Consider the following 12,719-nt stretch of genomic DNA (forward strand, 5'->3'; position numbering starts at 1 on the left):
TTTTCATGTGAGTATCCAGTGAAGACGGTTAAATAAACACAACCTGCGTTTATTTAATCTCCATGTGTCTGCGGCCCCGACCCCTTCCCACAGGTACCGGGTTCTCCTCCAACCTCAGGAATTAGGGTGCTCGGAGAAGCGACCCCCGACCTGCTCACACCATGAAAATAAGCGTCCGTCCTAAATACATCAAATCACCGTTCCGTGCACGCTCGGCACCCGCAGATAACACACGGCTCGTGGACTCCCAGCGACACGCACCCCTTACGCTAGTAACCGAGGGATAACCGAAGTCACAGGGTCGTCCAGCCAGGGACGCCCAAGGGGGCTGGGGAGAGAGGACGGCACGGCAGGGGCTCTCCTACCTTTTTGATGCAGCCCTCCTGGGACACGTCCGCATCGGTCAGTATTTGCTGCAAAACAATTTGGAGAAGGGTCGTTAGTCTCTGACAGATGCTGACCTCCAGCTACAGGGGGTTGTCGGTCGTGAGGGCCGACCAAGGACGTCCTCTGAAGTCACCGAAGAGGACCCAGGGGCTTCTCCGCACTGTGGGTGCAGGGCCTGCGGGTAACGGGGTCCTTTATTCCAACAGAGCTTCCCGTGTGCTGGGGACTCCAGGCGTCCCCTCAGGAACGCCCCCCCTGGAGAGGCCACAGCCAGCTCCTGTGGCCCATGTTGGGGACGGAGCTCGCTCTGGCCCTTTAGTAACTGGGTGGGGACCCATACGGGAGCTGCTGACACCTTTCCGTGGGGACACAAAGGCACTTTGAATGTATAGGGACGACTGTGGTCCCCCCAGCAAATTGAGCCGCGTGTGTTTAGAGAGAACACTGCCTGCCTTGTGCCGGCCTGGGGGGTGCGGGAGGGGAGCTGCCCCCCTGGGGCTTACATCCAGCACAGGATTCATGCCAGACCCCAGGGCAGGGGTCGCGGACGCCGGGCAGGACGGAGAGGGCACTGATGCCATTTCTCTGCAAATTGGCGGCAGCAGCATCTTAACTGGTCTTTACTGACACCCCCGAATCCCCAGGGGGATCTTTCTCTGTGGTTTTAGGAGGAACCTTCTGAAAGGAAACCAGGCTAAGGCAGAAAACTGGGGTGTCCTGGGTGGCCACTGAGGGTCTCCATCCGTGGACAGCACCAGGAGTCCCCCCTCCCTGCTCAGGGACAGGGGGTCGCCACGGTGAGGGGAGAAGTTTCCAGCAATCCAGATCTTTCTTCTACCCGGATGGCTTCAACTTGGTGCCTCCTTGGCTCTGCTCTGGGGACCGGCAGCGTTCGCCAGGCGTCTCCTCTTACAAACCCCAAGCTCCGCTCCAGCGGGTGGCACTTCGGTGACCGGCCCAGGGCGCTTTCTGAGCTGAGCAAACTGACAAATTAGCTGCAGAAACTGGGTTTTTCCCTTCTGGACTGACAGTGGCCAAGCGCGGACAGTATGTAAATTGCAACGTCGTTTCCGTAGGAACAGAAACCAGGGCTGAACCTAACGCTTGACAATAAAGTGAGGGATGACGTGAGCGCCAAAGGTCTCCCCTGGCCCCTAAAACTACACCACGGATTCCGAAAACCCGCACGGACGGCACCAGTGCCCCCAGTGCCCGCCGGTGCCCCCGGCAGGTAAGGACCTGGGTGCTGTGACCCAGCAGCCTGGCCCGTTTGCCCAAGCTCAGCTGTAATAACAATAAGTCATATTTTTAATGTTGAGAATTCTAACCAATTGGGGAATTTTATGTTTCTTTTAATAGATTCTGAAATTGTGGTTTGGAAAGTGGTTATAATGAAAAAAAGAGAGAGAGAGAATGAGACCAGAGAAAGGTGAACACCACAAAAGAGCCTCCAAGCGAGTCTCCGCAGAGTCGGCAAGAGACCGAGGTCGTGGGCGCTCAGCCCTGGCCGGGTCTGAGAGGCCGGGCTGAGTCTGGCCCGTGCCCGGGATTCTGCGCGGGTTCATCCGCTTTCCGTCCCGAATCCGGAGCCGGGAAGTTTGGCTGGACGCTCGGCAGTGCCGAGAGCAGAGGAGAGAGCGAGGCTGATACCCGTGGCTCCCAGGAAAGGGCCGCATGCACCAATGCCCAAGGCCAGAAGCCACCTCTGTGCAGCTCCCAGAAGAGGGATGGGCCACTGTCCAGCCACGGTCTGGCCTGGCCTGCACCCCGGACACCAGCAGGGACAGAGACCTCGGCCAGCATCACGCAGGCCGGAGGCTCCATGCGGCGGGTCACGGGGTCTCCTGAACTGGGCGAAGTTCTGTGGCTCATCAACCCCGTTGGCTTTCCACAGGGGTGGCTGGAACCAGAGGGAGAAACCCTGCGTTTTAGTTTTGCCAAGGAGAACAGCATTTTGCACGCCCCTGGGCACGAGACACAGCTACGGAAGGGCGGTCCAAGCCCCTGGCCCTGCCGCATCGTGGCTGAGGCAGGGACACAACGCTGAACGAGGGAGCTGGGACCTCAAGCCTCAGTGGCACTTGAGCCCCGAGCCTCTCTCCCTTGCGTTGAGTTTAGTCAAAGGAGCCCCCCGGCCAGCATGACCCTGCATGGCCCAGTGGACACCCTCACCGGGGGCCCCCCGCCCCGCTGAAGCCAGGATGGGCAGGGACCCCCACAGCACAGAGACACGCAGTTGCTTTGCAAAGGCCCTGAGCGTGAGCAAACGTGTCGAGAGGCACGAGATCTCCCTGGGGTGCAGTTTACAAGCTGGCACCGCCCCCAGCTGCCACGGGCCCCGGCTCACTTCCGTTCCAGGTTGTCTCAAGCTGGCACAGGGGGCAGTGCCAGCCCGGCTTCAGCACCCGAAGAAACTGGCGTTGGAAGAGGAGAGCCGGTGAGGATGGGCGTGACCCGCCGTGGCGCCAGGCCCTTGCGGGAGGCCACGCGGGGAGGCAGTTCTTGGTGGAGTCTGCCCTGGTTCTGGTGCCGGAGAGAGTCTGGCTGTCCCGGGTCTGGGGAACACGACGCCCAACCCAGTGGGCCCCGGGGCTCCCCGAGAGTAAGGGGCACAGTTCACGTTGCAGCCCAGCCTCCCTGAGCACAGCAACTGTCTGCGGATCCTGGTGCCAGTTATAGGCTGGGCTGAGACCAGAGCCTGGGCCTTCCTGCCCAGGGCGCGTCGCAGAACGAGATTGCCCCGTCACGGGCACCAACCGCCAGTGGGGAGTCGCCTTCCGCACCCCCGCCAGGCAGGGCCTGCTCACACACGGCCATCCCAGAGCCGCGCCCCTGGGCTGGCAGGGGAGGTGGCACGTGGTGGCATCTGGCTGGACATTTTGAGGGGCTCCCCCCCTCCCAGGGGGAGTGCGTGCCTGGGGCCCGTTCCAGCCAGGCTCAGTTTCTCTGCACTCCCATGTGCTTGGGGGAAAGCAAGGAAGCCCCCCGCTGGGGTCAGCCCAGGAAGCCCCCAAGAACACCACACGCCCGTCTGGAGGATTCCGGGGTTCAAGGCCTCTGGTCATCCACAGATGCCACCTGGGGCCCATGAGACGCTTGGCCTCTGGGGAAGAGGCGCCCTCACTGTCCTCCGCCCTGCTCTGTCGGGCATGTGCACCTGTGGCTCCGGGGGCGGCAGCTCTGTTCCCACCTTGATTCTTGGGGGCCTGACTTTCCTCCCTCCCCCGATTCCAAGGCCCCAGGTTAGGAGGCAGCGTGCAAAACCACGTTCCTGCGCCTTGCGGGGCCTCGTCCTTTACCTCGTAAGCATGTGGGAGGTTCACGAGGCAGCTATTCCCTGTGGTCACCTGGTGGGCAGGGTCAGAGGTTCCCCTGGGTTCCCGGCCGGCCACAAGGGGTGGGGGTGGGACTGACTCCTTCCTGAAGATCCCAGGGGCCACGTCCTGGAAGTCCGTCTCCCCCGTGTGTCGGGAGCGGCTGCTGGACAGTGGCGGGGGCCAGGCTGCTAGGACAGGAGAGTGTCAGGGCCCCCCCACAGGAGAAAAGCAGCCGGGGGCTGCCTGCTCTGAGCCCGGCAAGCGCTGGCAGGTGTCTCTGAGGAGGCGCCGCTGTGCTCTGGGGGCCAGAGTGGGCTCGCAGGCCACAGGCCTGGTCCTTCCCGCAGCCGGGCTCCTCCTGGCTCCGGCCTGCGTCTGAGACCCCCCACACTGACATCTGAGACCCCCACACCGACATCTCCTACCCGCCCAGGAAACCCCGTCAGAAACCAGCGCGGGGAGCGTTCCCGGGAGGGCGGGCCAGCTTCCCCGCAGTGTGGGGTGGCCACTCTCTCAACAGACGACGCGGCATGTCGTAGACAGTCACATGGCCTCCCCCCACCTCTCTGCTGTCCCTCAGCTCAGCTGGACACCATCTAGGCCCAACTGCGTCCCGTAGCCCTTGGGCTGACATTGGCCGGAGCCACTGTCCTTTGTCCGAGGCTCAGACATGGCCACATGGGGTGGCCCATCCCGGTGTGCCCAGCGTCATGCGAGGGCCCTTCCCTCCATTTCTGGAGGCGTTGGCAGGGTCTCTGCATAGGTTCGGCTCCTGCCTGCTCCCCAGGGCTTGTGGTCAGGTGGAGACACAGAGCTGGACGTTCCAGAGACACTGTCCCCAACGTCCAAGATGCTCCGTACAACGCACAGAGCAAGATGGACTCAGAACCTCACCTCCCGGGCCCCTCGGGTCTCTCTGTGGGTCCCCTGAGCACAGCGCATGGTGCCCGCAGGCTGCAGGGCGTGCCTGGTCGCGTGGTCGCACCAGGGCAGAGCGTGCAGCCACTGACGATGGGGTGAACTACGTGCGCAGGTCCGGCCCGAACCCCAACCGCCCCAGGCCCCCCTCGGGGGAAGCAGGCGCCGACGACTTTGAAGAAAGATGCGTCCCCTTGCCCACGGGGCGCCCGAGCCTGCTCCTGCCTGGACGTGACGGTGGCCTTGGCAGGTACGGGCGTCTTTCACTCTGCCGCTCACCCAGCGCTGACCTCGGGAACAGGCGGCCCGGACGCACTCCTGGAGTCCTCTCAGCCTTGGCTTCCTCCCCGGCCGAGGCTGCCGCTCCGCTGAAAACCCTCTTTATGTGCTGGCGTAGCCCCGAGCACACGCACCGCGGCCGGCGAGCGCTGGCAGAGGCGCGGGGCTCTCAACTTCCCTGCACCCCGGCAGAAGTATTAGGTGTGTTTTGATTAAGCGTTTTAGCCAAAAGAGCGAGGTTTGACCTCTGGCATTTAGCTTCTCTCGTGGGTATCGGTGCCAGGATTTAGCTAAGTGGGGTTGGTAAAAACATCTTTTTTGACTCTTAAAATAAATACCCTCTGTTCTCCAGGAAGCCGGCAAGGACGAGACACACACAGAGACATCTTGCACGCTCACAGCGCCGGGGCTCGGCCTGGCCGCCAACGGGGGGCTACACTTTCCTGTTTGGTGTCACAAATGGATCCCAGAAGGTTTTCCCTCCCTTCAAAGTTATCTGCTGTTAAAGTATCTGAAAACACACCCACAGGAGGGACCCCAGCCCGAGCCCCCCGGCCACGAGGGGCCCCAAACAAGAGAGGGACAGGTCGCCACGGCCCTCGGGGCCTGATGCTCTGGTCCGTGCACCTGTCGCTGTTGGCCGCGAGACCAAAACCACCTCTCGCCAATCTACGCTTCTCCCTCGTCTGTTTCCAAAGTAGCTTCCTCGTATCCAGAGATGTAGGTCTGGGTCTAGAACCCGCTAAAGGCTGATCCAAGGCCCCTGTCTTGGGCGGGGGTGGGGTGGGGGGCTCAGGGTTTCCTGTGCCGGCACCCAGGGTGTCACAAAAGGGGCTGACGGAGCCCCTGACGCTGGACCCTGTCCTGGCTCCGCTCACCTCTGGGGGCTGTGGGGGACGCCGTCTGGGCAGAGGGGTGTAGACAGCGGTGTCTACGCAGCCTGTCTGTTCAGAGGGGCTTACAACCCAACTAAATGGAGCCCTTGAAACGGGGCTAACGAGCCCATGGCGGGAACCGGGTGGAACCTCCGCGTTTCACGCGCTGCCCGTGCGCCCCTCTGGGGCGATGGAATCTTTAGGGAACGATTCTCACTCTTAATTTTCTTTCCAAATCAACATCCTACAATTACTAACCGATTTCCCTGGTGTAAATGCTGCATTAAAGTGATAGCAGTGGTGACCCGGTGACGGTGGCAGGTCATCTTCCAGGGGGGCCTGTCCCAGGCGTGGCGGGGGCAGGTGGCCACCGCTCACCGCAGCCCGCGTGAGGCAGGACCCAGTGACGCCCACGTCACAGACAGGGACAGAAGCACCAGGCCCGGAACTGCCAAATGGTGCCGCCCGCATCCGAATCGGCCCTGCGGCCTCTCACCCTGTGCTCTGCGAGGACCGGGGGCCTGGGTGGACACATCCGGCGGGAAGAAGCCACATGCCAGAACCTTCCGACCGGGACTCACACCTGAACCCGGGCCAGGACTCTCCCCAGGCCAAACTCCCTCTGGCCGTGTTCGCCGGGCCGAGCTGGGTGGTGTCCTGTTGGCAGCTCCGGCAGGAGCCGTGAAAGGCGGTTAGTCACCGGCCGACCTGGCGCTGGCTCCCCGAGCAGAGACTCCAGCGGTGTTGACACAAACTCTTGAGCTCTCAACTGGGAGTGGGATAATATTTATTTATTTTTTGCATTTAAAAAAAAAAAAACCAGCTTGGCTATGTTTGAGCTACAGAAATGATTTTTTTTAAAGCTCCTTGGACACAGTTTTTAGCTTTTATGCCTAAACAGATACTTCTCAGTTCTTTCAAGTGAGATCTACCCAATGAATGGAGGCTCTCTCTTTACTCCTAAGAAAAATATTTACACAGTCAAGTACGGCATAGAAAAGGACCCCGGGTCCCCGAGCCCAGCCCCGAATGCACACAGGTCTGCACACCGCCGCCCCTCCCCACCCCTGACCGCGGCATCCCCTCCCAAAGGCATCCCCAAGCCTCCCGCTTCAGACCCCGTAGTTGGGGGTTTGCCTCGGACCCCTTGGGGAGACCCCCACGTGGGCATGTGACAACAGGAGACAGCCCGGCGTGAATGATGGCAAAGTCCCACCTTCCAAACCCCTTGTGTTTGTCCCTGGAGAACCCAGGGTGCTCTGCTCCCCAGGCCCTCGTGCAAGGAGCAGTCGCCAAGACTCCCCTCCCCCGGCCCCCAGCTGGCTCCTTCCCGATGCCTCCCCGGGGGGACCGTGCCCGGCAGGCAGCCTCTCCCCTGACCCGTCTGGGGGTGACAGGGCCTTCTGCCTTGCTACAGCCACGAGAGCCACAGAGGGGCCCACAGACCTCGACTGCATGCCTGACGGTTTCTCTGGACTGCAGGGCTGCCCTGCCCTGCCCTGCGCTGTCCTGCCCGGCGGGCACGGCCACCAGACCCAGAACCCGGGCACGGTCTGCCGCTTCCTGACGTTCCAAGAACACTCTGTTCACTGGCAGCTCTCCGGCTTCCAGCGCCTGCCCTGGGCCCTCGGCCCCGGCGAGGCTGGTCCCGCCCACACCTTCCTCCCTACAGCCCGAGTCCCTGAATGAGAGAGTCACCTCCACTGCAGGTTATGTGGCTGCGGCCTCCCTCGGTGCCCTGAGGGCAAAGCACCGACACCCTCATATCCACATCTCATGGGCAGTCGGTGAGCTCCATTGTCTACGTTGCCCTGTGGAAAGTGCCTCGGGGACATTCTTTAACATCTCTGGGCAGCATTTATTCCGGCATCAGTGACTGTGGGGCAGAGACAACGGATAAGCCTGCCCCTCCCCCTCCCACGAGAAACTTCGAGGCCACCAAGGCTGCTGTCCGGGCCCACAGACGTGGGCGGGAGCCCTGGGAGTGGGGGTCCTGCAGCAGGGGGTGGCGGGTGGAGGGGCGGAGGACAGGGGCAGCGGCGGCCAGTGTGGGCACAGGGAGAAGGCAGCAAGTGCCCCCAGACGGAGCTCGGAGGCCTTAAGGCCAGGCCAGACTTGGGTGGCGGCGAACACGGGCTACGTGTGGGCAAGACAGACAGACGGTGGGGTGGGGGCTCGGACCCGAGGGGGAGGGTCTGCAGAGAGTGGCAGCTTCCTGCGAACACTGGTCCCAAGTGGCGTCTGTGTTCGTGTCCGCTCTGAGGAGCGTGTGGGGGTCCTTCCCTGCTGACCCAAGCGTTTGGCGGGCCACGGGGGGCTCCAGCCTGTGCCCTCCTGTTCCCTCCACCAGCCGGGACCTGTCCAGCTCTCCCCACGGCAGAGCTAGAGGCTGCCCTGCCCGGGACAGGAGGCCACTGAACACACAGTGGGACGGAGAAGAACGAAGGCAGGCGCTTTGCTGTGGTCTTTGCCCACACGGCGCATGGGGAGTTAGAGCAGCGGGGAGGGGCCGCGGCCGCCAGTTCTCCATCCCCCCACGTGTGCGCAGCGGTGCAGCTGGGCCTCGGCTGCCAGCCGGGCTGTGGGCCCCGAGGGGACAGTGCATGTGGACAGCGGGGCTGGGCAGCCCCTCGCCCAGGGGAGGACTGAAGCTGCACAGGTGTGGACCAGCCCCTGACCCAGGTCACCTGAGCATTCCCCACGAGGGTCCATGGCAACGGCCCATCTCTCTGAAAAAGGAGCCAGAGAAATAAAGGTGATGTCACCAGCCCAGAAGGCTCCTTGGGTCCCCCAACCCAAAAGCCACTTTTCGCCGACCTCAGTGCCAACACAGTGGTCAGACAAGCACCCATGGACAGCTGGCAGCCTCGTGGTCCCCAACCCAAAGCCACAGAGGTCCCTCGAAGCCAGCTGCTGCTGGGAGCCTCGGTGTGGGGGTCCTGCCTCCCACTCCCACCTCCTGGCTAGAGGGCAGCAGGATCCCCAGGCCTCCTGGCCCCGTCCCCAGCTCCAGGGCAGTGGGGGCCCCCAGCCAGCCCCAGCTGTGACCCTGCCCTGGCCCTGAGACCAACACCACAGGCACATGGCGGAGTTGGGGCAGAGCTTGGGCTGAGCACCTACCCTGGGGTCCACAGTTGTCTTGGGGGCCGTGTTGGCAAGGATACTGCTCTCTCTGGACACCCCCTACCCTCCCAAACTATCCCTTTCAAGAGAGGGGAGGGGGCAGGTTACCCCAACTCAGGGCTGCCCGAGCTTCTTGGCACCATTCCAGCCAACGCTTTGAATTCTCCACCAGCCCGAGGACACGGGTCTCTCAAACTAACACCGAGGTCTGCCGGTGGCAAGACCAGAGGTGGCTCTCCTGACCCACGTTGGAGAGATGTGCCCCTCCCAGGGCCGCGGCAGCTGCTTCCCAGCCCTGGAAGTTCTGACCATCCTTTCCGCACACGTTCGACGCCCAAGATGCTGCCCTGACCCCAGGGAGCGGCTACTGGGGCCCCTCCCCTGGGCTCCTGGTGGCGGCGTGAGACCCCCCCACCCCAGGCAGACTCCCCCTGGGGATTTGCTTTCTTCGTGGGGAAGGTAAATCACAGGATCAATGATTGGTTCTACACAAACATTTATCTTTTATGCTCAACATTCTTTAGTTCTAGAAACAACCTGGGAGCTGGCAGAGGCCTGGCAGTGCACTGCGGCGTGAGCGTGTCCAAGGGTGGCCCCCCATCCTCGCAGGGGAACAGGAAGGGCCGCAGGTCTCCCGGCCACCACCCCTCGGTCACACGCACGTCGAGGGTCCCGAGGCCCAGGACGGGAGTTCGATCCCCAGGATTTGGGCCCTTCTCAGGCTGTGACCTGCAACCCCACTTGTCGAGGTTGGGGAACCTTTAATTATTTGAGAGTGGGTGGGCCTGAGGTTATCACCCCACATTTCAAGGCAGAATTGAATTTCATTATAATTCCCTTAAAAGTGGCAGGCCGCCCTTCCCAGGGACGAGGGGCGATGCGGCTGGAGACACCAGATCGCCGTCCCCCGTGGGCCCTTCCCTGACCAAATTCGCCCCCGCGATTCCCACCTGCCCACTCCCTGGGCAGACACCTGCCGGCTGTGGCCTTGGGCCCTGCGGCTTGCGTGACACGGGGCCAGAGGATGGTGCCTCGGGACGCTCCCGACAGCGATGAAATGACGGTGCCAGTGTAACGGCTACTGTGCCAGCTCGGCCACAGGTGTCACTGCCATATCTTGCTTCGTGCCGGACATAATCCTGTCATGACCCCCACCGGCCCCCGGGAACGCCGAAGCTCAGGGAGGCTGAGTGAGCTGCCCGACGCCACAGAGCCGGGACGCGGCAGAGCGCGGATTCCTGCCCAGGCCGAGAGACTCCACCGGGCACTCTCTGAGCCACGGGCTTGCGTGGTCTCCATGGAACCGGTTCCGTTGGAGGAATGGGGAGGGGGGTCCGGGAGGGAGAGGGAAGATGGAAGGAGCTTTGCTTTCTCCCCCGTGGAGAATGTGTCCAAGCTGTGGCTGGGGACGGCGTGGCAGAGTCTCGAGTGCCGGGTTTTGGCCACAGCTGCCGCGCTAACTCCAGGCCACCGTGCATAGGGACGGTGGGAGGCAGAGAGCCGCCAAACAAGACCGCACACTGTCCTAATGGGACCCAATTACTGGGACAGCTGCGCCCAGGAATTCCGAGCTGATCCGCTGTGAAAAACGGGCAGTATTTGGAATCTCGCGGCATCCGGGCAAATGCAGCTGCAGGTGGCGCTCCCCGGCCCCGGTTGCTCTTTGGGGGCGGGTGGGGGAGGCTGAACCAGCAGGGCTTGGCCAGGTGAGACCTCCACTCTGCCCCGATCCCCAGGCCAACCCCACGGGGCACACTTCTGCGCTTTCAGGTGACGAGTTCGGTGTCAGGCCAACGGAGGATGCGGCAGAGAGAACTGCAGGACTGTTCTGCCTCTCCGAGACTCTTGCGGAATCAGGGCCGACGCTGCCTGCCCATGAGGACGCTTTTGGGGCCTTCCCGGCCCACGCCGAGTGCCACGCAGACCTTCCCTCCCCGCCGAGTGCTTGCACAGCTGCAGGGCTGGCTGGGCAACCGGCGAGTTGTCCGGGCTCTGCGCTGGCTCCCCGCAACCTGGGCTCCTGTAGGCCCTTGGCTAACCAACCGTCTGGAGGCCCTCATCCGTGGGACGGGGGCAGACGTGCCGGGGATGACCTTGACGCTGTTGGTGAGAATGAGAGGGAGCACATGGCAGCAGCCCAGCCGATCACTCCTCTATTGGCAGCAGGAACACACAAGCCACGATGCCACTCGAGGGGAACCGTCCACTTGTGAGACCACCAAGGGTCACGGCTGGAAACCCCCATGGAGATGGAGCAGGCGCAGAGGGATGGTGCCGACGCACCCGGCGGGGCCACAACAAACAACAACGTCCTAGGTCCTAGCTGGGTGCGGCCTCAGAGCTAAGCTCAGCCTGTGCCTGTTTTAAAGCGTTGTGAAAACAAACAAACAAACAAAATGGGACGGAGAACACACAGAGCACAAAAAGCCGCAATCACGTGAGAGCTGGCCTTTCGCCTCAGAAGCACGTGGACCCCTGGCCACAGCAGATGCAGCGTGGCCTGCAGGAGGGTGGGGATGGGAAGGCCTCCGTGTCCTCGGGTGGCGCGTCCAGCGCGAAGCCTCCCTGAGGGCCCTGCAGGGAACGGGAGGCTCCGGTGGGCAGCAGTGGCACATCCGCCCTGGGGACCTTGGCACACACTGGCTGCCGTCACCAAACGGCTCAGGCAAAATGCCATGCAGGGGAAACACAGTGAGGACGTGACGTGAACCCTCCTGGGGTCCAAGGACGCAGCGTGGTCTTCCCGGGCAGCACGGGCAGACAGAGCCCCCGACACCTGACCCTGTGGGCAGCTGTCGGCCCCGCCCACCGGGGACCCCGCGGAGCCACATTCTCAGCTGCAGCCGCCCAGGAGGAAGAGAGGGCATGAAATTGGCGCAGCCGGAAACCTCTCTGTCCGTACTTCCCTTTTTTCCTCCTGTTTGTTTTCCAACAGGGAGAAGCACACAAAATGGTCACAAACCAAGTCCCAGAATGTTTGTTGGAATTTCCACCTTAAGCTGCGAAACTACCTGGGATATTTCACCTCGTCTGAGATGGGGAGGGGCCCCGGGGCAGGTGGCTTTGGCATTCGGTGTGGTCTTCTCTACGCCAGCCCTCGGGCGCATCCTGAGAGGCCGGGGTCTTGTCCTCTTGCTCAAAGGCCCCAGCGAGACTGGTGACACCGGGGAGTCTAGAAAACCCTTCTAACCAGCCCTGCCCCACTGCCCTGGGGAGAGCCGTGGGCAAGTCAGGGGCGTCGTGGCCGGCTGCCCACGGAGGCCAGCGTGTCTCTCTGGAGACCCTCGGCGAGCCAGCGCGACAAGTACAGGAAGTGTCCTCTAGTGACCTCGTTTCACAACCCTGCGGGGCCCAGGGACCCTGACAGTGGCAGGGTGACGTGCATCCACCCGGGGCCAGGGCCACAGCATCAGAAAGCTCACGGAATCTGAACACAGCAAGACCCCGACGCCCAAGGCGTTGGCTCTCGTCCTGACTCTGCAGAGTGCAATTTTGTTCTCGTGGCCGTCCCTCGCCGCCTAGTGCGTCCCAGGAACGACGGCCACTCCCTGCTCTGGGGAGACAGCAAACCGCTCGCCCTCTCGCCTGTGTCTGAGGATGGGGCCGGGTGCGACGGCTGTCCTTGGTCCTGCTCCACACCACGGCCCGGAGCCTCGGAACAGCACACACACCTGCTTACGTCCTGCCCCCTCGCCCTGAGGAGCAGGAAGAGCCTCTACCAGCCTCCCCGGCGCTGCTCTGACTGCCGGGAGTCAGAACGCACCGTTGGCACCAGCAGCTCAGTTCCAGACGGCGAGAGGCTTCAGGGAGCAACCCCCCC

General features: G+C 62.8%; 1 protein-coding gene across 1 annotated transcript in view; it reads right to left on the reverse strand.

Moving 5' to 3' along the window:
• Nucleotides 1-12,719, reverse strand: part of PRDM16 (PR/SET domain 16) — a 309,045-nt gene that overhangs the window by 159,319 nt on the left and 137,007 nt on the right. The window contains exon 3 of the mRNA XM_045548704.1: nt 366-413. Coding sequence (XP_045404660.1) covers nt 366-413 — 48 coding nt within the window. The remainder of the gene's footprint in view (nt 1-365; nt 414-12,719) is intronic.

This window comes from Lemur catta, chromosome 3, assembly GCF_020740605.2.
Source record: "Lemur catta isolate mLemCat1 chromosome 3, mLemCat1.pri, whole genome shotgun sequence".
NCBI classification, from domain to species: Eukaryota; Metazoa; Chordata; class Mammalia; order Primates; family Lemuridae; genus Lemur; species Lemur catta.